At 27.9% G+C, this 26271-nt stretch overlaps 1 protein-coding gene across 1 annotated transcript; it reads left to right on the top strand.

The window, feature by feature from the left end:
• Nucleotides 1-885: 885 nt before the first annotated feature.
• On the top strand, nucleotides 886-24480 carry LOC148235431 (uncharacterized). The gene is made up of 10 exons (XM_088185807.1): nucleotides 886-1024; nucleotides 2708-2981; nucleotides 6516-6553; nucleotides 14136-14305; nucleotides 14377-14528; nucleotides 21792-21991; nucleotides 23487-23595; nucleotides 23670-23783; nucleotides 23859-23954; nucleotides 24229-24480. Exons 3-10 carry the CDS (start codon nucleotides 6525-6527, stop codon nucleotides 24310-24312), a joined length of 954 nt encoding a protein of 317 aa, XP_088041933.1. The 5' UTR covers nucleotides 886-1024; nucleotides 2708-2981; nucleotides 6516-6524; the 3' UTR covers nucleotides 24313-24480.
• Nucleotides 24481-26271: the final 1791 nt, after the last annotated feature.

Here is a 26271-nt window from a genome sequence, read left to right as displayed (position 1 = left end):
CTTATTTTTAAAATCGGCTATTTCAACTTCACCGCCTGATAACGTCAACTACATCTACATATATATGTGCTTAATAAAATAAACTATTACCGGCTTTTCTGGCGTCTATCCAAAATAAATTTTGGCATACGCCTAGTACAGGGGTAGGCAACCTTTTGAGACGGAAGAGCCAAAAGTTACAATTTACAAAATTTCCCAGTTTTTAGAGAGCCACTAACATTTTAATTTTAATTTTATGGTATTTGATTAGGATTAGGTATATCAATTTGATTTCTGATTTAAAATAATAGCTTTAATATTTATTCATATAGCACCATTCATATGCACCAATAACTTAACAAACATAACAGTGTTGCCACATTAAAAAATGTCAGCTTTCCGTATACTCTCTACTCCACCTATTCTCACTGTTCTCTGTTGAGTGTTTTTATCCTGTTTAAAGTTTTTTTTGCAGTATAATATTTTTTATGAGGTTTGAAAATAAAATAATTCTTAATATTTGCACATGGAAAAGAGCCGCATGCGGCTCGCGAGCCGCAGGTTGCCGACCCCTGACCTAGTACGATCGATAGATGTAGTAAAAGTACTCAAATCGTCAGTTATTGTTATAGCTATTCAATCTTTCTCATGTTTTATTTAATAACATAGAAAGGTATAGTTTATATAATTCTATCGAAAAATACCTAAGACGGCATATCGTCCCGAAAAGCTCATTCGAACTTAGGGATGCGCACGCTTCTACATCGCGTCGACTAATCACAGTCCGCCAGAGCGAGATGGCTATAGGTGGGACGGACCAATTGCGCTTTTGGTGGGCGTGTCGTGGCGTCCAGTGGCGTCGCGCCGCTCGACCGAAGCTCGCGTCGCCTCGCGCCAATGTTGACAACGACCGACTCGGTTCGTCGCCATTGCCCCCGGCGCACACGAAGCGAGCTTTCTTCGCCTGCGCAGCTTCCCAAACTGTGTTGCCAACGAAACGGTGTGATCAGTGAAAAACGGTGAAAAATCGACTCTGACAGTGACGGTAAATACGTTGTTTGTATCGATTATTTGTTTTGTTGTAACGGCGCTGCCTGTGTGTGGATCAATTTTAAAGGTTGAAGGGAGCTTCTTTATAACGTACAAGCTCTTAAATATTTGTTGTTTTGTCATTAAATGTGGTTAAACAACTAATACTTATAAGAAATATATGTAAATTTGCAAATTAAAGATTTACTAAATATATTTTAAAGGATCCTCTAAAGATAGATATATAATGATATTTAGAATATTTATATTAATTTTGATAATAAAATAAATGGGTGTAAGCTGTGTATCTCATTAAAGTAAGGGGGTATATAATATATGTTATTCTTAGATAAACGATAGGTAAAATATGTTACGACTTTAGTATATTTTTTTTAATAATACTAATGTGATGAAATGTATGTTATAGTGTGACAGGGGTAAGTGGGAGGGGAGGGGTAAATTTTGATAGGTCTAATAAATGATTATGGTACAAATGTACATATATTTATTTACTTATTCATACTAAATCTATTTATCCTTTTTCATTTTTTTAGTAGATTACTGCCCTAATTTTTATACCCCTTTAAATTCTATAAAATTCAGTAATAAGCATTGTATAAATATATGAAGAATACAAGTAAGCCATATACATAATATTTGCTGTATTTAAAATATCTCATATACATATATCTAAACTAAAGTCGTAAGAATTTCATTTTAATATGTTGATTTTTTATTGTTGTTTATTAAAAAAGTTAATTTTACATATCGCGAAAGTTAAATATCAATCATTTTCTCTCATTATATTATAGAAAGCTATTAATTTATCCTGTCAATTTATTAATATACACTGGAATGCCACAAATACGATCGTTAGAAATCTCATTAAGATTGTTTTGTTAATAGATATTTCTGTATTAGTCGCATAAATCGCCATAAAATATACTACAAACACAAATGACAGTTTGAGAAGCGTGGATTGAAATCGCCTGCGAAACAATAATCGTGATTTAAAATACACGAAACGATCATTCGCTTCGTTGGTTACGAATTTACGTCAGATTATAAACATACTTAACGTTTTATTCGCATTACACGTTAATTAATTGTACGTTTTATTAACATTAATTTATACTACACATTTAACAGGTGATATCTCTATAAGCTTTTAAATAAATATCAAACGTTTATATTATAATTTATAACATAGGCAATATACATATTCATCGCGTGGAGAGAGGAAAAAAATACGTTTAATCTTTTCGTTGAAATACTCTCTCAGGTAAAATGGTGCATTCACAAAAGGTGCGGCTCAATAGAAACATCGGTTCTTTCCAGAAAAGTAAAATTTACTATATATCCTAGATGACAAATAAAGGTGTATTCAAAACAGGACCATTGTGTTGTTATGTATTTTTTATATTAACGACTTCATAATATGGTTATCATTGGGTCAAAAAAAGTGATCATCAATCATTTTTGTGTATTATAATATTACATATATAAAGCATTTACAACAAATCTGTTTTATTATAGATACGTAATCAAATTCAGTTTTATAAATATTTTTTATTTACTATCTATATGGCGAATTCTACCTGTTTTAAAACATTCGATTTCGCCACTCAGATAACCGTAATGATCTTTCTCGGAACGTCACAGGATTAGACGGGATTATAAAAACACTTTCTTGTTGCAGGTGTAGATGCTTTGAGGAGATACTGAAGTGTTTATAAAGTTTAAAGCTGAATAAGATGCATTATACGGCGCGTGCGCAGATTATAATCACGAAATCTTTGAAGACTTTGTTCTAAACGTGGAAATTTGCTTCGAAAATTGATTTTACCGAGAGGAACATTTCGGCCATATTGTGGGCTGCTCGAGTCGATAAGATGGCCGTCGACATTTGACATCAAGATGGCGGCCGCGGGGGAAACTTCATAAAGCCTTTCACGGACAGTAGAGGAACAGAGGTACGTGATTAAAAATATATTTATTACTTTCAGAAACACTGTATTATGACACATTGGGTACACACCTTAACCCTTTGAATGCGTAAATCGACTCAAGTTGCCTAATTGATTTTTTTTGTCTCTTTACGCAAAAATCAGTAAAAAAATACTTTTAAAAGAAAAAACTTTTTTTGTGAATAAACATAAAATATCATTTTAAATAAATAAAAATTAAAAAATCAGAACATTTAGACACAGTATCAAGATAAAATTTGCATTTTCAAAAAAACACAAATTAATATTTATTTTTGATTAACGCGTCCAAAGGGTTAAGTATCATGATTTTAAATAAATGAATAAAAAACATTACTGAAAATGGTTACGTTTATTTAAAAAAAAATAAAAATCAAATAATTTGTGTTATAAATATATGTATTACTTTTAAGCATTGTGACATATTTGGATAACAAAATTTTTGCAAAATTTAAGCAAATTATTTTTTCTGATTTCAAATAAATGAATATGAGTATTTTTTTAAATCATAGAATATTATTTTTTTCTTAAAAAAAAATATGCTTTTAAATATATTAATTTTAATTAATATAACCGCACCCTTACATTTCATCATTTTTCAATGAATAAGTGATACCAATTTTTTTTTTATAAATTACAGAATTTTTCTTTTTTCTTTAAAAAAATTATGATTTAAAATTTTTTTAATATTTTAAGAATTTTTACAGTGGGTTATGGTATTTTTAAGAAAACAGTTTTTTCAGGTTGTAATTGTTTTTAAATATAAATATATATGATTTTATTTATTTGATAAAATAATTAAATGCTCAATATTTTTACCGAATTTTTATACTTGAAGAAGTTAAATATAAAATTTGCTTGTATCATAAAAAAAAGACATATTACCCATGGAATAGTGTGTATATAATTATTATTAATTGATTAGATTTATTCTTAAAATAACTGAATATTTAATTTGTTGCTTGTATTAAATGTTTTTTAATTAAATAGCTACTTATATTTTGTCAAAACACTGTAAAATTGATAATAAAATAATTTTATATAAAACTTATAATTTCTCGAATATGTTTGGTAAGCAAAGTTTTACTGGACGCATATGAAAAAGTTACTGACTATTTAATTTGTTGTATTTAAACTAAAACTCTATTTAAGTTTCAATCATTTGAAACACAATGGTTCATTAAATTACTTGTTTTCAATTTAAAGAAATAATCAAAAATATTAAATTGTATGTTAGATTGCTTTTTACTTTCAAGTGTTTCCCTCTCTTCATACAACAATTAAATCGCAATTCATTTATCGAAGTTAATAAAGTCTTCTTAATCGATGAGTATTACAAAGTTTTGACTGTTCTGCAAAGCTTTTATAATGCCATTGTTTTGTCACTCAACTTTTAAGAATCATATTCTAAAATATCAAATCGTTATTTTTTATGATTTTTTAAAATTAAGATAACTTAATGGATTAACGTTATTTTACACATCAATGGATAAAAATTAAAATATTTAGTTTATCGGCTACGGTCCATGGCGTCTAATCTTTTAGACTCAAATTCGACCCCGTCACCTGACAATGTCTCAATATTTGGTACACAACGGTGGAAACGGCCTTTCCCTAAGGATTAAGATGACTCGGATAACAGCCGAAGCTTTTGTCTACCGGACGAATTTTTGGAAAGTGTACTGTTTAATCTTTTCGTCAAATCTGACAGTTATTCGACGCTCGAATCGATTCTCAGCACAGATTGGAGAAAAACGGTCCAAACAAACGGATTTAATGAAACGAATAGCTAGACTATAAAACATTTAGCACGGTATTGTAAGAATATTGTCATTGGAACCGGAAAGTTTTCGGTTCTGCGCAGACACGAAATCGGAATCCTTACAAGAGACCAGAGCATTCCTTGTGTTACCTGACACTGCGTGACAGTCTTTGGTATGGCATCAAAAATCGAAACATCGATTTTGTGCACCCGGTAGACTATGGAAAAAAAACGCAAAACATGTGACAGTTTTTTTCATTATAAAAGCAATTTATTTTAATTTTTTTCAACGTTTAATTACATTCAAAGATAAAAACATAATACAAAATATACACATTATAATAATTTATTCGAATACGTTGATATATACTATATTTTTCATTAGTAAAATATCTATAAAAACACCTCTTTTCGGGTTACTTTTTATTGCGATATTGATTAGACTACTAATAAATATGCCATTCGTAAATTTTATTGTGCAATTTTTAAATTTATGTTGAATGCTTCTTCTGAAGATAGTAAATCGAATTTTTAATGAAATACTATCACATAAATCATCTACGTCTGTTTAATGCATATAAAAAGCATACTACAAATGGTAAAATATTTTTATATAATGATTATTTGTAAAACATTATATAATGAAATCTATTTGTAACGAATACCGAAATAATAAAATTACCAATGTAACGAATCTTCAATTTGTCCCCGAAAAACTTTCATACAAAATGTTTTCATTGTAACGAAGACTGATTTCAGTATAACGAATTTTTTTTATAAAACATTTCTTAACATTTTTATTGTGTTCATTACAATATCTTTAAAATCTGTCTGTCCTGTAAGTAGTTATTTAGATATGGTTATTTATTAAAAATATAATTCAATTTAACGAATTTTCAGTATAACGAATTTTTTTCTTCGGTTGAGATTTTACTGTGTATTATTTAATAAAAATATCTTATTTTTTTAATTAATTATTAAGAAGTAATTGCCACATGTATACTTTTCAAAAATAATTCTATGTTTCTTTTAAGTGCATCTATCACTAGATTTATTAGGCTTTTTTAAATGCAGCATTTATTAACTTTTCAGCTACTTTTAAATGCACAAGTCATTTTTTTACTACACTATAAAATGTTCTTGAAGCTAGTGATTCAGATTTATAAAGAAATACTATCATATAAATTATCTACGTCTAATTTATGCATAACAATTTATATTTATAGTATATTTACATACATTAAAGATTTTATTAATATAAATATTTTGTAAAATCCTGAAGAAAATATATATTGAACTGCAAACGTTCCTCTGTAGGTACTTTAATTTTTTTAATATAGATACTATTTTTTTAAAGGCATTTAAAAAATCATTTGAGCTACTATTATTTTTATTGTGCTATTTTAAAATTTATTTTTAATTTATTGGTTGTTAAAACATCACACAATAAAGTTAATTAATCTTGATTAACCAAAAACTTAGGGTTACTTTAATTTCATAATATTTTTTATGACAATATGCAAATTTTACGTATAGCTAACAATCACCAAATCATTTTTCAACTATCAGAGCTTTTTGCGTGAAGATTATTTTTTAGTCTACTTACTAGCATTAATTTAATGACATTTGATTTATTTTTGCAATGCTGCTTACAAGAGCAGTTATATGTACATAACTTGGAATCAGACTTTTTTTTAAATGATCTACCTGTACAACAAGAAAATATTTTTATTATTGAATAACATATTTTTAATTTACAGATTCCGTCTATGATGTGGCCAAACAGCCTGACTGGAGGGTGAGTTATTTAATTATCCTAATTATTATAAAGAGTCCCTAAAAGTTATTCTTTACTATAAAAAATATTATTTTTTACATATTATACATATATAATTGATCAACAAAATATGTTTAAAGGCAATTGATCATAGCAACTTTCATCTTGAAATTGCCCCCAAGAGCAAATCGTTATTCATAGGGGATGTTTTTATTTCTATCCTACCTATGGATGTAGATTTAAGGATTTAACTCCTGCAAGTTTCTACAAACGATGATCGCCGCTGTTATGTGTGTGCATACAAAAGCTAATAGGTCTAGCTAATTTATTGTATCAGCATCAGACGATTTAGATGCACGCTCTATTTATTCAACCCCCACTCGGCTCTGGGGGGTGGATTGGCATGGGGTCGTCTGTTTACGCTTTAGACGTTTGCCCCCGAGCAACCAATTAAGTTAATGAGGAGGCGAAGCGTCCCTAACAACCAATTTGCTAGAACGATCTTCAAAGATAACGAATTATTTTTATATCATCACATCACAAAGACCTGGATGTATGTCGGTTTATTATACCTATTATATATGTATTTATATAGACAGACACAAAGGTTTAAAGAGCTCACCTGATGTGCAAAATATATACAGGATAATGTATGTATGTACATATATCTATATATATATACATATTTAAATAGACTTGCTGAGCTAAAAACGATTTCTATCCCATAAAAATAGATATTGTGAATACTATAAGTATATATGACATATATACTTATAGTATTCATATATAACATATATACTTCTATTAATGACATAAATATGGCAGTTGCAAATTTAAGCTTTTTTTCTGTATGCAGATGATCCATAAATTCTTTAAATACATTCGATCTATTGCTGACTCCTCTCTAAAAAGTGATTTAGATTCTCTGTGGAGATGGCCTTCCATCAAGCGTCTGCTCTTTAGTGTTGAAAAGTGCCATACTGTGTAATTTTAAAGATCTTGTTTGCCATCAGTTTATTCCTACGATCTCGGAGGGAACATTTTGCCTAGAGAAACTTTCACAAATGATCTTAGAATCACTTTTACAAGTAAGTGAAGCTTCTCTCTACACGTAAACGATGTCTGCGTTAAATTTTCCAAGATGCTCGGCTTGGTATGAGGAACATATTTCACTTTGACGATTCGTCAGTTATCCACGTCCTCTATAAGACTTTAGTTTTCAGCATTCTTGAGTCTGGATCAATAATTTGGAATCCCCGAATATCTCAATTGAAAGAATTCAAAAAATAATTTCGAGATAACTTTATAAAAGGATTTTTGGTTATTATCAATTATGGTATCTCATTGCCTTTCTTTTAGGAGCGATGGGATACAGAAAGTATATCACTAAGTATTTTTTCAAACTGAAGAAATCCAGTTTTGGGTTCCGGAACGTCTTTAAGAATCATGATCGCGTATTTTTTTGATGACCGTTAGAGCCAGAACTTCTGTACTAGCCGACTCGCCTATGACTGTCACCATCCAGCCCCTTAATACGCTGACATTGCACATTTGTCTATATAATGTCAGATACATAGAGCTATTTCAGTTCTATCATTTAATTTTAATATTAATGTATTTTTTCTTTCTTACTATATATTATTTTTTTTCTTGCCTGTATTATATTTTTTTGTGTATTTAAAATATTCTATGAATTGTATTTTAGATCAGCGTTACACATTGGAGTATCATTTCTGTCACGATTCACTTAATTTAATTTAAATAAATAAATAAATTACCAGTACAATAGACCAGTGTATAGTGATTAATATATAAGAAACCTAGGGTTCAAATCTCAAATGGATTTTAATGCTTTTATATTTGTATCGTATCTGGGAGATCGGAATTAGTGATTGTTATTAAATTATATTATTAATTTGCTCAACACAGTTTATGCTTTCCTAGATTTTCCTAGTATCACTGATTAATATTGAGCTAGAGCTATTAAATTGAGCTAGACGTTTTCTTTGTATGCTAAAATAATAGATTTCAATCTGATGTCCCACCACTTAGATGTTGATTGTGTTTATCCCCATTGTAACACATTAGGGTTACGCCAATCATATTGCAACATTAGATTTACAATAAATAAATATATATAGACAATTTTTAAGATAGGACAAATATACATTACAATATTTATTTTTATTTTTTATCACAAATCTGAGCACCATTACTTGACAGCTTTCTCAAATGCATCTTGATGTCAAAAAATATTACATAAAATAAATCTATTTTATAAGCAAAATCCGGACGATTTGTTCTATAAATAATTGTGGACATACAGACTAAAACTTGACTTTACCTTATATATGAAAAAAAAATATGTTCCTCTTCATTTTTAATAAATAAAGTTGAATACTGATGCTGAACTTATTCTATAGTGATGTTAATTACATTAAAAAATCAACAAGTGGGGCAGGTAACTGTAGCCTTATTTTGGCTAATTAAAAAAATAGAAAGAGAGTGGCGTTGAATTAATAAATGGTGCAGTTAAATGTAGTCTCATAACACATAATATTTTGCATTTTAAATTAATTGTTTGACTTAATAATTAGTAGAATAATTATTATGATGAGAGTAATACATTATATTAATTTAATATATTTTTAGGCTGCATAATTTTGCAATTTAAGATTTATTATTAAATATTATAAAACTGAAAAAAATAAAATAAAAAATATAAGATATAAATAAATAATATAACAAAATCAATTATATTAAGTCCAAATTATATTTTCTAACTGCTTTTATTTTTACACTTATTTTCAATTTTTGATTAATTATAATATATTACAATATAAAACTAAGAAAAAAGATAAGATATACTGATGTTGAATTTATTTTAAAATATTTTTTTTTGTAATATTTTATTCATTATTATGTACTATGAAAGTGAGAATAAAAATAAATAAAAAATATAAGATATACTGATGTTAATTTTTCTAAAAACAACATTCAGTTTCAAAATCAAATAAATCTAACCATATAATATATTTTATAACTACTTTTAAATGCATCATTATTTTTATGAGTTTTTTACAGTTTTAGATTAATTTATTTATAGTATTTGCCAAAAAACATTATATTTTTAGTAAACTTTCAAATAAACCATTATTTTGCATATTGTTTTTTTAGATAATGTAATATTTGATTAAAAAGAAAAAATGAAAGCCTAAAAATATTAATTGTGGAATTTCCATATTGCTGTATTATTTGTTATCAATTATTATATTCATAAGATTCCAAAAAATCTAGGCTACATTTATATGCGCCATATTGCTATTTTTAGTTCACTGTTAATAAATTTCAATTAAAGATATTATTAAATAGAATATTAATTTAAAAAAATATATTGATATTTAGATAAAACCTAATCCTTAAAAATACTGTTAAAACGAAATTATATGTATTTGCATATTATATGTTTTAGGCTACATTTAAATGCGCCGTGATTTTATTTTTTAGAATGCTGTTAAATTTACCTTTAATAATAATGTAAATATAATATAAAATGGAACAAATTATATAAATAGAAATTATTTTTAAATATAAAAAAAATACAAAAAATACTGAAATATTCTAAAACAATATATAAAGCATTAAACCAACGAATGGCGCAGATAAATGTAGCCCCGTGTATTAGATGTAATTTGTACATAATTGTAAGCATATAATATATAACATATGTCACACATACCATTCAATTTAGAAAATAGAAATAGTAAACGAAGAGGGCGTAACGCGTGGGGTGACCGACATTAAAAATTACAATCATTGATCCCACAATATGTGATAGGCGATATAAACTTACACAGATTTTTTTCATATATAAATACACTTCAGAGCTTCTAAACTGTTTATGTAATAATAAATAAATATAATAAAAAAGCAATGAAAAAATATGCATATTATATTAATATAAAAAAAAAATGTTATCTTATATCTATACTGTGTTTAATTAATTATTTTGAATACAGATACGTATATATATATATACTTCTAGTATATATTTTAAGTTCGTTAAAATTTAATGGACATTGGCGAAATGTTGAGGGGCATTGCCTAATCCGGTTTTCTGTTGTTTCATTGATAGAATTCGGCCCGACATATTTCCTGCTTAAGTCAAACTTAATCCGGAGCCATTATCTGTCCGTTGGATTGTTTTTATTTTTGTTATTTTCTTTTATAAAATATAGTGTTTATACCTATATCTATGCTTTTTTATTTTCACAACAAAAGCGTGTCTCAATATTAATCGATAAAGATTAATTCGTCGATACGAGTCGCGGTATGTGCGACGTTGCGTAGTCTATAGACAACCGTGAAATTGTCAGATTTAAAGCGATTAGCTTTGATAATAAAATATAATATTTTATTTTATTTTAATTAATATTATGTTATACATAATATATGGTAGGCTTTAAAAACATACATCTTTCTAGATTATGTTTTATTAAAGAAACTTATCTTAAACCACATATATACATATTTAACTTAGACTTGTTTGAAAATTTATGTTGTAAAAAAATAAGGTTTATGTGATATATTGTGTAAGGAATTATTTATTTATAAATACATTTTGCTCATTGAAATAAACCATCGCTTGTTTGATCAATTCAATACAAAATGTATTGAATTCAGTGATTTTACTATCTTTGTTAATCGTTTGATATAATCTCTTACTCGCCATCGAAATGCTATTTTGATATATTTTTATATCAAAATAACATATTGTAAACTATTCTTTAAAATATATATTTTTAAGTGTTATATAAAAAGCTATTCTATTAGTCGAAAATTGTCTATATACCCATGAAAAGTATAATTTATGAAACGTTGTAATTAACAATAATAAAAAACACACAAACTAATTTTTCGTTTTTTGCCAACTACAGAATTTCTTTCATGATTACTGACCTTTGTTATCCTTACATTATCATTCTGAAAAGCTTCTCTATTATCAACGAAGAACTCTTCAATGCATTTCTTCAAAATTTTCAGTTTATTTTATATATCTGATATAGGTGATGTTTTATTTTTGGTAATTCATAAAGTTTCTTTGATTTTTTAGGTACAATTAAGACGTCATGATAATTTTGATAGACATCTATCTTGTTGCATTTGTTAGACATCTACATTTTCTTTAAATTGCTGTCTTTTTTTTTTAATTAACAGATAGATGTACTATTAATATGGCGAAATTTTTAAATTTAAATTTAAAGTTCCTTCTTTCAATCATTAAATTAATCTGTCATTTATTTTTTTACTGTATTTTTTTATTACAATAACTTATTTCTGTTTATAATTAATATTTATACAAAAAAGATACCCATATTCACGTCAAGTATCATATAATTATAGTAACGTGTACGTTTCTTAGTGGTCCAAAGGATTCGTTGCAAAACGAAGTGAAGAGGGAAGCGGTTGCTTTCTTTATTTCTTTTTGATTTTAATATTTTTATTTTATCGAAATTAGCTGAACGGGCATTTATAATATCTAAGCTTTGGAGTTTTTTTTTACTTAATATTAAACTAGAGTTTTAGTTTTTACATAATTGTGATCAAATAAAATATTTGCACTTGTGTTATGTATTATTTATATCAACGTATTTCTGTATATTTTTCAAAACAATATGAATACTAATTGATTTCTCAAATAGCCATGTATAATTAGAGTCTATATAAACCACACTAGACGTTCACCACATTTATTTCTTTGTCAGAGACCATTTTCACCGATAAGATCTATTTTTGCTTTGAAGTCACCAAAATATATATTTTAAAATCTGTAAATGATATATTTCTCTGCAAATTAAAATCTCGGAAGTTTGGGCACCGACCGTTGCAATGTTCAGGTTGTCTCAGTCATTTTCACAAGTTATTTAAAACCGTTTAATGAATATCCGTTCAGATACGCAATCGTTTGTATATATCATTGTCAGGTGGTCACAACAATATTATTATTATTATGTCATAATAAAAGCAATATTAAAAAAAAAAAATTTTGAATAAAAAAACTGTAACTTTCTGTAACTCTAACTACATATATAGATATTATGTTTAATTTATTTCCTCTAAAAAATAAAATAAACTACAAAAAGGAAAATATGTTTTTTAAGATGTCTTATTAAATAATTAATGTTGAATAAACATTATTAAGATTTATAAAAACTTAATAAAATAACTATATTCTCCGCCGTACTTATATTGATCCGGTGATTATTGCGGAAACGAAAACTGCGGACACATAATTCCCGACAGCAAAAATTACGGACAGCAAAAATTCCGAACATTGGTGATTTCGGACACAAAAATTCCACATTAATTTTTTAGGCTAATTAATGCATGTTCATAACCTAAAATTGTGTACGTTATAACCTATGTTCAGAATTTTATCTGTCCGCAATTTTCGCTGACGATAATTTTTTTATTTCTACAGAAATTAAAAAAAAATACAAAGGGATGAAAACCTTGTTATATTTTTCGTATTTTTAAGCACAAATGATTTAAGGATTTACAGACTTAATACTTAACAATTAACATAACATTTATATATCTAAATATATTGATATTTCTTCATTAGAAAATAAATAATTTACGGAATTTTCGTTTCCGCAATGATTCGATCACTATTATATATTAATAAAACGTGGTTTAAATAAGTATAATGTGCCCTTCTATATAATTAATATTTTACTCTAAAGTCGTACCTGGAAAACAAATACTTTTATAGTAGTGATTGCCAACTTTTCGGACCTCACTTAGCTCAATAGTTTTTATGTCACTTGAAATATGATAATAAATTTTGAAGAAAGTCTCCAATGACTAGTGTGATGCTTTTGATTTATTCCGTCATTGTCACATACGGTCCGCACTTGCCGGCATAAACATAATGATACATTTATGTAAGAGGTTTTGTTCTACGTTCAGTGCGTCAAATTATATAATAGCTTTGGCACTGTGGACCCGAGAGATTTATTTAAAACATAACATTTAATATTACCTATTATCAAATATCTATCGTCGGACAATAGATAATACTGGATATTGGTCCGGGTATTCAATGAACATGCTAAATTAAAAAAAAAAGTGAAATATGAATTTAATGAAACATTTTAATAAACACGAGAATTGTAAATATAATAAAAAGAAAACTGCGGACTGCTGATATTTGTGGATAATGGAGCTTTACTTGTATCATAGTTGCAGCAAAATATCTGCTTAAGATCCTAAGCTAAATCCGCTCAAATAACATTCAACACTAAGACAAAGAATATATATTTCTAATATATTAGCAAAAAATACATACATAATTTATGTATAAAAAATTAAGTTTAAAATAATACTTTTTATTTTATTTTCACACATCCTTGAAACATAAACTCGCAATATTTCTCTGGAATACGGGTCCTGTCAAAGGATTACGCAAAGCTGATTGGCGACGCACATAATATTTTTTTTCGCAACTCCTCGTTAGTCGTCCGAGGACACCCACCGCTCGGGATTAAGAGTAACTTGATATCGTGTATCGAAAATTTATAAATTGTTTCAACGGTTTCAGATGCGCCCCCGAGTCAGAGCTGGGTTTCCCTGGTTTGGCGGGATGCGGGCCGACCCTCAGACAGGACGGTGCCGGAATGGCCTATCTGAAGTCTTCACCATATGCAGTCAACGGACTATCTTTGCCTATGCCCATGGACGGGTTGCACACGTCCATGGGCTATCCGACAGGTATAAATTTAAAAAAATCATGCTACTACATCTTGGAGATTTACTAATGCTCTTCATTTTATGTTCGGTAGGAAATCATAGGAAGCAAAGAAGAGAGAGGACAACGTTCACGAGGGCGCAGCTCGATATCCTTGAAGCTCTGTTTGGGAAAACTAGATATCCTGATATTTTCATGCGGGAAGAAGTGGCTTTGAAGATTAACCTTCCAGAATCAAGAGTGCAGGTTTGTGATATATATAGTAACTAATATTTTTTATTCATCTCGGAAAAAAATAGTTCGGTCGAGAGTTTCTTACTTGGAAATTTTTTAACATGGTTTAAAATTTGTTGCATTATATTGCATTATATTTATTGCTTAAATTTTATATCAGGTGTGATTTTCATAAATATTAACGTCTTTTTGTGAGATTTAATTATCCCGGATATTTTATTTTTAAATTAATGGTAAATATTTTTAAGTCTATCGAATTGCGCAAAAACTATGGAGCATTTGCTAGGATTCTTATTAAAATATTTTGCTAAGTTTGCAGTTTTATTAACTACTAAACCGAGTAAGATTATAGATTATAAATCAGTAATTTATTTTTATAATTTAATTTGCTTCCACAGTTTAGCTCTAGTAACATTAATTATTTTAATTAGTGTACCTATATGAAATTTTCTAGAGTCTAATGTAATACTTGAGTATTTGATAATATAAAATTATTATCCACTTATACTTGATTTTTTTTGGAATTTTTTATTTCAAATAAAAATCCAAAAGTGTGTAAAAAAGCTTAGTCAAACTTCACTTTTTCAAAAATCAGTTTAAAGTAACCTCTAAATACTTTATGTGTTTGAATAAACTGGTCCACTGAATTAAGTAGAAACTCAATAAAAATAAATAAAAGCACTGGGAAATGAATTAGTATATCATAAATTTCAATTTTCAGTCGAGTTAACTGGGTCATGGGAAGCTTCGTCCATATCGTAAATAAAAGTAAATATTAAAACGTGCGAGTTAACTCGTCCATGGGGAAATTGGATCACATATTTTTGGCGAGTATACTCGGTTATGCATTTCAATATTAACCAATTCATCAACCACAAAAAAACATTACTGAGATAATCACTAGTCAAAACATTTTTTAATAATTAAAATTTTATTAGCAACAAATTAAATCAAATTTCGGTCAGAATAAAAATCATATCACACAATATTCACTGCTCGAGGCCAGTGAATCTATATTTTGTGAACCTGTGTACGCAAACATATGATTCGCATATTTAAACGGCGACAAATTAATCAAAATTTAAGTCAAATTTTGGTCAGAATAAAAATCAAATTTTGCTCAGATTTTTATTAAATATTTTTTATCAACAGCGTGGTCATAATAAATGCTTAAAATAAAACTAGTAAACGGTCAAAATAAGAATATATATAGTACGATCAGAATTAAAATAATGAATATATTAGGGTCAGAATAAATATCAAGTGATTAGAATTAAAATTGCATACGGTCAGAATAAAAATAGAAGATGATTATGTGAATTAAAATACATATTATAAAATTTATAAATATAAATGAGCAATAAATTATTTATTTTACAAATATCTTAATCGCACCTAAACTTTTATATAGGGATTTATTTTATTTATTTATATTAAATAGGTTAAATGCGAGCGAGCGTTAGTCAGTAAACACTAAACTATTTAATTGTATGCGGGACGCGAAGGTATTCAGAGCTACGAACGAAGCGGGAATAACGACAGAGACCCAAAGAACCAAAATTCGCCTTAAAACACCTGTATAATTATCATGTATTGTTATGCTTTACATCTGACAATTAAAAACTGATCTGAGGTTAAATTATAGAGCATATAATATAAATACTGGCTATTAATGAATTGTAATCAATACGAAACTGAATAAATACTGACTGAAAACAATGATAAGACCATCTGTTAAAATAATTCTTAGCATTAAATATAAATTCTGACCATCTAATATTTATTCTGGCCGCTTATCTTCTGATCTTTTATCATATAATATAAATTAGAAAAATCTAGAAAAACCTAATTTGTGGTCGATTGATCAGAATTATAATTTTATAATAATTATTAATTCCAATCTCTCTGACACTAGTGTTAAGATGATATTCAAACTTTGCTTTTTAATGTAGTAGTCTTTTTTACTCATACTAATATTATATATTATAAGAAAGCTTATAGTATATTTTTTAAATATTATTCGAGGAATATAAAGCACACACTTTGAGTGGCACTGGATTCAGCATAGCACATATAATACAAAGTTACAGATAGCGTTTTCCGACAGCACATGTTCCGCGCGTATGATACAACAATAGATGTGTAATGTGGTAGAAATCGCAACGTCGCGGACACACAAGAATCACATTCGTATGTGAAATTAATATAAGTGAAGTAGATAGGGAAAAAAATAATAATGTGGTGTTCGGCATCGGCGATGTGAAGTAAAGTGGAAAAAGGCTTTTCGGGCGTGGGCTCTAATGAATAAGCCGTATGGCCGTGAATGGATGTTTAAGTAACCATAAAATTCGAAAGGCCATAAATGGTGGCTATGGCGAAATGAAAAATCTGCCACAGGTAGATGGGTATGTGCGATCTGATGAATGAGGTCAAAATCGAACATCCTTGAATTCCTAACGATGCAATGTGGCGTGAAGCATAACCATCACGCCAGAATACATGATTGTTATTCACACATGTTCCTGAACAATTATCTGTTGACTTTGATGATCTTGTGAAGCAATTGAGAAGCTTTGATAAAAAATATGGGTTGTTGGGAAATTGATTTTTATACAAAAGAAGTACATATGTGTTTTCATATTATTAAATTGTTATTTTAATACACTTCCAATTATGAGTAACCTCATTAATCTTTAAAAATATGTTTGGTAATAAAAATTAAATATAATTAACTAAATAAATATACCAACATAATTTTCCTTCAATTATATGCTATTTTCGATATATTATTTATTTAATAAAGGAATATTATGGACCATTTTACCCTTTTAATCAGGGACATTATTCCAGATTTTTTCAAAAGAGAGCAAAAGTTGGCCAGTCGTTTTTTAATAATTTGATTTCATTAAGATTCATATATTTTATTAAATGATATGCATTTTTCTGATTAAATTCAAGGGATTCCTTGTTTAGAATCTACGTCAAAAAACATCAACTATATAATACTAATAGACTTTTTAAAACAATATTACGACTTACAATAAGTAAGAATCGAATAAAGGAAGCACATTTAAACTGAATTTTGACCAATAGGAGAGCGCAAAAAACAATTATCCCTTCTCAGAAGTCAAAAATCCACGTCAAAAGCAATAAAATCGTGTCAGTGCCGTCGCAGTGGGAACGCTCGTTACCGAGCGTTCCCACTGCGACGGCACCGACACGATTTTATTGCTTTTGACGTGAATTTTTGACTTCTGAGAAGTGATAATTGTTTTTTGCACCCTCCTATTGACCAAAATTCAGTTTATATATACTTCGACCAATACTTAAAATAAAAATATGAAAACGCGCCATCACCATCCTATTATAAATGATCAGTAAAGATATCTATTACATTTTTAAGCTATGGTGAAACATGAAATTAAGTGGACGCACCATAAAGCATTCAAATTATTTCTTATAAAATATTTCTTTTGTATTTACATATATAGAAACACAGCTTTTGACGTGAATTTTTGACTTCTGAGAAGTGATAATTGCTTTTGCGCCCTCCTTTTGACCAAAATTTGGTTTGAATATACTTTCAATAACACTCTCATATCAGAAATTTTTAGTAATATCCTTAAAAATCATATTTTCAAAACATAGTGTAATATCAAGGTGCAGACTAACTATAGAGCCATATGCAAGATGCAACGTCTTCCGCTTATTTTCCTTTGAGAGATGAGTTGTCTTAGTTTATATTTTGGATTTGCTCTAAAAACATTAGGTTAGGTTTGGGTTAGAACAGAAAATACTCGTTTTGCAACTGTCATATTGATTGATTTTTTAGAATCAGAACGTCATTTCAATTTTTTTTTAAATTTATATTTAATTAAAATTCATAGTATTTGCTTAAATAACATGCATTTTTCTGGCCAAATCAAATCTCTGCTTTTAAGTTCACCAGACACTTTATTGTGATCATTTTCAGGCAAAACTGGTCCATTCTATTCTCAACGTTCGCAGCATTTCACAAATATGCAAAATTGGTAAAAAAATAGCGTATGCACCATCACTAACAATGCATATTATTCAATCATTTTAGTTTAATCTACGTTTTCTTAATTTTTTTTAATACAACCTCTTCTGCTATATGTTTATTTTTATTAAAGCTCCATCAATTTTTTTACATTGGTTTAAATTTATATCTGCAATTATTGCATCATTAAAATTATATTTTCATGGGTAGAATAAAATAAGTTTATTTAGTTTTAAAAAAGCAAGTAAAAATGTATCAAGAAAATATAAATAAAAGAGAATTTATAAAATATATTTAAAGCGTGTTTTATAAATTATTTTATTATTTTTAAGTAAAAAAATGCGGATTTTCTTTTATTAATGTTTTAAGAAAAATTCTAAAAGTTTCTTGTTTTTTGCCTTTTAATGTATTTTTAAGGATTCTTAGTAAATTTTTTTATCTTATATTTGTGAATATTATATGATTTTTTCAAAATTATTTATATAGTACAGTTTTGCAGATATTTTTTAAAGTATCATAGGATTTTATTTTATTTTTAAACATTTTCATAATTTAGAATTTCACTGGACAGAATCAGTGAAACCGTATTGTTATACGTACGTTTGAAAAAAAATTGGCTTCAACAAGTGACATGTCGTTAAAATTTGATTTGTCTATTGCAAAACGTACATTTGTTGTTCAAACCCAAACCTAACCTAACCTAACCAAACCTAACTTGCCCTAATAAAAGTGCGAAAACTATAGTCAATTTTAAATTTTTCATTAGGTCAAGTTGTGTTTGGTTTATTCTCTAATTAAAACATTTTTGTGTCGTCAAATCACAATTTTGAACAACATATAATCTCACTAGCACCTGTCCGTGAAATTATATTTTCACTAATAGAAATATATTACTACCGGTAAAAATGTATTCTGATATGATTTCACTGAAATTACAGTGAAATTTTTTTTTTTTGTTAATACATATTCATTAAAGCATATAAACGTTTGCCATTTTCGCTATGCTCTGCGTAACGTGGCATATATTTAATGGACAATTAGTTTAATGACAAAATATATTGCTATGTTAATGTCATTGACGAGTAAAGTGATGTTCATACCAGTGGCGTAGCTATAGAGGGGCGGGCCGCCCCGGGCGGCACTTGCTTGGGGGCGGCATATTCGCGATGGGATCGTCTAGTGTGGTTCTTAACCCAGAATGCACTAAAACATATATAAATTCACGAATAATAAGAGCTTAATATTAACCAATTTATTATTTTAAAAAATGCTGTTTTTATGACCCTGCAAAAAATGTTTGGGAGGAGGGCGGCAATTTTAAAGATCGCCCTGGGCGGCACATACCCTAGCTACGCCACTGGTTCGTACTGAAGCAATTAGTATAAGGTCATCCGCTGTCACTGATGAACTAATTCAAACGAACTATGTTTGATAGGCATTTAACGTTCGATAAACTTTAAAAAAATGTTTTATAAATATATCCCTTGTTTGTATAGAGCTTAAAAATTAGAATTAAGCTTAATTGGTCTTACATAATAATTTATAATGAAGGATGTTTTCGTTATTTTTATGGGGTGGGATAAATAAGACATAAAATAATTTCCGAAACAATTTATAATATATCCTAGTTAAAAGCTATGTGAATTTATTGCTTAGTTTAGATCCTAAACTCAAACTAATATAATAAAGTATTACTTGACTAGTAGTATATTATATTTCTTCCCTTTTGAATTAAGTTACATTATATTCTATCACAATTATAATATATAATCAATAAAAATCGATAGTTTTTATTCCTATTTTTTTATTATATGTAGATCGAATAATAAATAAATCAGTTAATCTAAAAGTAACTATAAAGTTCTATATCTGTAAAATTAAACAGCTTTACAACTAATCGGTTAAATACGTCAATAAAATTTTTGACTAAAATGTTATTTTTCTTATGATTTAACAACCTCGATATTAATAATTATCTATATCTAAACTTTCATTTTACGTAGAATAAACTACATACGTGTTAACATTATTTAACTAATTTGATATGATTGTATCTTATTTTAACTTCAATAAATCTTCTTTTGGAGAGCAAAGATATTTTTTTTAAATATATTTTTAAATTAGCGGGGAGGTTTATTTAAGACATCGACCTTATATTTGAGGGTGCAGGTAAGTGAATTCGTCGAAATAGTTGTCGGTGTCTTTTTTTCTTATTCTTCGTCGGTAATTAAACACAAATCTGTGCCCTGTCACGTTCCGGACAGGTAGGAGGTATCTACCTTGAATGCTAAGGTAATGGATGCTGGAAGTTATGAATGGAATCGCTACGTGACATGAAACAATAGTCGTGTTTCAATTACGTTTTGTGCCATATATCTGTGGAATGTCAGAAATACTATTTATTATGTCTGAATGCGTAGTACATACAATAATATAAAAATATATTAGTCACGCCGTAATATCCATACGATTCTACGTAACAATTGATACAAAACATATAAAAACTATTATTTAACTATCCTTAAAAAAAATATTTTTGATATTTTTTTTTTTTTTTCGCAGAATTTTTTTTTATATTTTTGAATAATATAGTGTATTTTTATATATAACATTATGGGGAAAATAAATCAATGTCTTGGTTTTAAATCAGTAGAAACTAACAATATCTAACATACATTAAAATCTAAATGAATTCTCATTACTTTTGTGACTCCCTATATAATCAACATAGTTTTAAAAGAGACTATCGATCCTTCTGCTGTTTTTTAATCGGCGTTATGTAAACTCTAGCCTAGGTAATAAATTTTTGTCTACGTTTCGTTGGCTTCTCGTCATATCCACTATCCTATAGTACACACAAAACCCACGACAAAACTGCCACAATGGAAATAAATGTATTTCATATTAAATATCGTCCATTGTAAAGGTCGACAATAGAGTTGGCAGTAGGTACCCATAGTGACAAGTCGATGTGTATGGATCTACATTTGGAATAACACGTCAACGACAGTTGTGACATGTTTTGTACAATTTGCACCGTCGATATGGGCAATAAAATGGGAGAGAAAACAAACATAGGACAGATGGTGTCGTGGGCAGGGATGAAAAAAATAGGCCCACAATGAATGAGCGAATAATATGGGTCGTTGTTATGGTTAAATTCCGAGTTTGGCTATTATTAGAGTGACGAATCAATGATTGCCTAGACACAATTATAAAATGTACATCTCATTTAACATGTTCTTGAAATGCAGGTTTGGTTCAAGAATCGCAGAGCAAAATGCAGACAGCAAGCCAAACAGCACCAACAAACCCAAATCCAGAATGGCTCTTCAGATTCTTCAGGAAATACGACAGCAGGAAAAAGAACTTCATCTACCAAAAACTCATCCAGCAAGAGCACCACCAATACCAATTCTAAATCAACAACTCCAGTTCACAATAACAATAACAGGTATTTGATAATATAAAATCTTTAGAACCTATATATTTAATTCATGTTATTAGTTAAAAAACAACCAAACAATAAATTTATTTCGGTTAAAAAAGGTTCAGTTTATAATCTGTTTCAACTAAAATCAAACCAGATGGTAATTTTGAGTGATTTTAAAAACCTTTTTAGTTTTCCCTAATACAAAAATGATCAATAAAAAATAAGTCTACAAATGATATTTTTTTATAAAATAAAAATTAAACATCGACACAGTAATTCTATTTGTCAAACTCATGTGTATTGTCTTAAAATAAAAATAGCATGAAACTTATTTGGCAAAAAATCTTTTAGAGAATAAATTTGACATTAGCTCGCTATTCAATATACACAATGATACGCGCATTTTTTCACTGCTTTGGGTTGTGTGGTACATATTCTTTAGCTAGAAAAATATGATACTATTTTAAAAAAAAATTAGATTGAATATAAAATAGTGCAGAAAAGTTATTTTAACCGCAAATATACAATAATCATAATCTATGCCATTCTCTAATTCAAGAGACAGATATATTTAAAAAAAATAGCACTATAAATCTCTATAACATAATAAAAGATTAGATTGAAAATGATTTAGTAATCCACTAAACAGCAATTAATGACGCAATAAGCAGTAAAATTCATATTCTATATAAAAAGACGCAGCAGCGACTTTACATAATCAGCCGCTGGCTTCACTGCTATGGGTTGTGTGGTACATACTTTTCAGCAGACTGTACTTAGAAACGATTCGGTTTCGGTCAAAACTGAAGCACACTATTCCGTCCAATTTCGATTCAAAATTAAAAAACAATTTCGGTCAGTCTCTAGTTAATTTGTTTTTATAATTTTCATCCAATTCATTCTTAACCCTTTGAGTAGTGAGTAAATTTATACAATTTTTTTTTTGATTTATTGATACTGGAAGTGAGTTAATTTTATGTATTTTTCCAATAATATTTATGTTATATATTTATTATTATTTTATATTACATTTATAGTTAATTATAAAAAAATCACTGACTCTCAACGTTTTACTGCTTTGATTTATTTTATTACTACTTTGTTTTAATAATCAATTTAAGCACTCTTCTATTATTAAATTTCATTAATTTATTTTACATATTTTTTATTATATATAATATTATTCGGTTTTTGTGGATTTTGTGGAGGCTCTCAATATTTTTTATAAAATTTATAAAAAAAATATTTTTTTAAGTTTATTTATTTTATTAGTGTTATTTTCTATAGAAATCATTTACATTAAAATATATATATCAGGGGTGGGCAGTGAAATACTTTTTCTCTCGATCGCTCGCGTGTTAAGTAATGAGAGTGAATGAGAGATAAGGGCATGCTGGCCGCATGCTCTTATCTCTCACTCTACGGCAATACCGCTCAAAGTCAAAGGGCTAATATAATTTTTAAAGTAAATATCTTGTCCATGGTATTATGATATGTACTTGCTCATTAATTTTAGCTCATCAGCAAGCTCACCAGCCACTATACCATTATTGAGAGATTCACCCAGTTATGCAAAGACGCCTACCCAACACGGTGCCACTGGCAGTACTTCCACCACTCCTAGTGTAAGTTACATGTTATTGATACGAATAAAGTTCAAAATGATCTACTTATTAATATGTTTTTAATTAATCTATAGTTATCAGCCGGTGCTTATTCATCTGGGAGTAGTAATACCTCAATTTGGTCACCGGCGGCCATTGACGGTCCTTGGATGGCCAGTATGAGCAGTTCATTAGGCACCACTGGACAGGTGAATACAATTCTTGTATATAAAACGAGTATTATTAAAAAATATTTTTATGAACATATTTGTGGTGTGTTTTAGAGTTCAAATTGTTATCAAAACTACGGGAGTTACTATTCCAATATGGACTATTTGAGTCCATCGTCGGCTATGTCACATCAGCAGTTGAATGTTGGTGTAAGTATGACATTAAAATATTTTTTAGCAATATTTCATTCACAATCACAAGATTTAATTGTTTTTAATTAAGAATCATTATGTATGTAAATGTAATAAATAGGATAAATCTTGTATGTATGTCCACAAATATTTTGATCGAAGCCGCGCAGTGATGTTGTATTCAATTTATTTTTTTAAATGTATTTTTAAGGCAAATTTTTTTTATTTGAAATACACTTATGAAAATGTTTAATTTAATTGTTATTTTACTATTTTTCATTTTTACCCACAGGAAAACGGCCTAGAATCTTCATGGGCAAAGACAAGAGACGAAGCTTCGTGGTTTTATAACACCAGTGGATGGGATAGAAAGTAGAATTAATTTTAATAAAAGTTATATATCCATAAGGGGCGATGATAAAATAAATAAAATTTTAATTTTATTTTTAATTCCATATAATTTAAAAATCGAATTGTTTCAAAATAATGGTATAAAAAGGTCCATCGTTTATTTCAAAATTATTTATATTAACGAATATTCAAATTTAAAAATGGATGATTTTTGGTGCTTTTGTGATTAAAAATAAAATTATTTTGGCCTAAATTTTATTTTGTAAAAAATCATTATACTTGTCCATATCATTGTACGAGGAATATATCACATATTTTACAGGGTTGTACTGTAGATAATTTTCAAAATATATATTGACGATTTAATTTATGTTTGTATATTAACAATATTATCTCAGTGTTGAATTAATAAATATATTTAAAACAGGGCTACAACCACCGAATCGGTCTAAATTACATATATACTGTATTTATACGTTGTAATATTACAAACCCTGATTTATTATGTAACTATTGTATTAAAAATAGTATGTATAATTAAAATATTTATACATTTATAACCTTTGTAAATATTTAGTCATCAAATTTGTAATATAATTTTTTAACAGAAAGTTCATATTATTTTAGGAAAATGTCTGTGTTTTTAAAAGAATGAACCAGAAAAAAATAAGATAGTACTGATTTAAAAATATCGTAATTTTTAATTGTTTGTGGTACGTGATTTGTATGTACAAAAAAATCGAAATGTGAATGTATAGCATAAGATGTTTCATTTCTACAAAATTATTTATAAAAATATATATATTATGATTCAGATTAATTATTAAAATAATTTTAAGATTCTTACTTACGATACAGATGCAATTTTTAAAGAAATGAGTCATATTTTTGAATTTGTTTATTTTAATTTTATAATATATTATCTATTATGTACGTATAGTATTATATAAAACTGGCCTAATTTCAACAATACTCAATCTATGGTAAATTATTTTAATACAAGTCGACATTCTATAAAATAGCGTAAATGTACATAATTGAACCATTGTTATTATGTGCCAAATTGACTTTTTTTATAATTTATTAAATATAAATAAATTTTCATATTGATGAAAGACAAATAATAAATAATAGTATCTATATATCTTGTATTAACTTCTATTAAATATTTTTAATTAATTGTGTTCAACTCGAGACCTATAAAGCCTATGCAATAGTTATCCATACAATACTTCATAATCATAGATTAATTTTTTTAAAGAAACATATCAGATACGATCGTTTCATTGCGAAATTGTTTTATACGATACCTTTATTTAGATACTTCTATTGAATTAATTTTTGTGAAATAAAAAATATATATTTATTCGTCGTTTATTGAATTTATTATTACTTAGATAGAATACCTCTTTCATACATACATATTACTGTAGGTGATCCTGTGTAATTGTCCAGTAGAAAGTGACCATCGAACAAACAAAAACACGTTACTAAACTCTCAATGGTCACGCAAACATTCGAAAACCAGCTTTTTGGTAATTTTTATCCTGTTCATTATAGTAAAAATGCATCAGTTTATTATTGAAAAAATATGATCTTATGTGGATTAGGTTATATTCAATATAGAGAAAGTAATATAAAATATGTTTAATAAAAAATAGTTGGAATAAAATACATAATGTAAAAAAATCTGTACCAACTGAGTAAGTCAATCAAATATACTGAATACCTACAAAGTAAGTATTAACCACCAGACTAAAAATCTGGGAATTGATGATATCTATATTAATAATTATAAATTATTATGTGTAATATAATTTATAACCAATAGATGTCACTGCAGCTGGAGCCGGTTTTTTTAATAATAGCGCATTTTTTATAAATAAAAATTCGAGTGCCATTGCCGGGGCTCGAACCCGCGACCTCAGAGTTAATAGTCTGAGACGTTATGGACTACGCTATTCTGTTCTTGTCCTCGGCTATA

The sequence above is a fragment of the Plectrocnemia conspersa genome, unplaced genomic scaffold (genome assembly GCF_051122295.1).
Source record: "Plectrocnemia conspersa isolate PC_06_02 unplaced genomic scaffold, ASM5112229v1 ptg000005l, whole genome shotgun sequence".
NCBI lineage: Eukaryota > Metazoa > Arthropoda > Insecta > Trichoptera > Polycentropodidae > Plectrocnemia > Plectrocnemia conspersa.
This window is presented reverse-complemented; position numbering and strand designations above follow the sequence as displayed.

Coding starts and splice junctions, on each gene's coding strand:
- LOC148235431 (XM_088185807.1), top strand. CDS start 6,525: ATGATGTGGCCAAACAGCCTGACTGGAGG. Junction 14,529..21,791: donor TTCCAGAATCAAGAGTGCAG/GTTTGTGATATA, acceptor CTTGAAATGCAG/GTTTGGTTCAAGAATCGCAG. Junction 23,784..23,858: donor CATTAGGCACCACTGGACAG/GTGAATACAATT, acceptor GGTGTGTTTTAG/AGTTCAAATTGTTATCAAAA.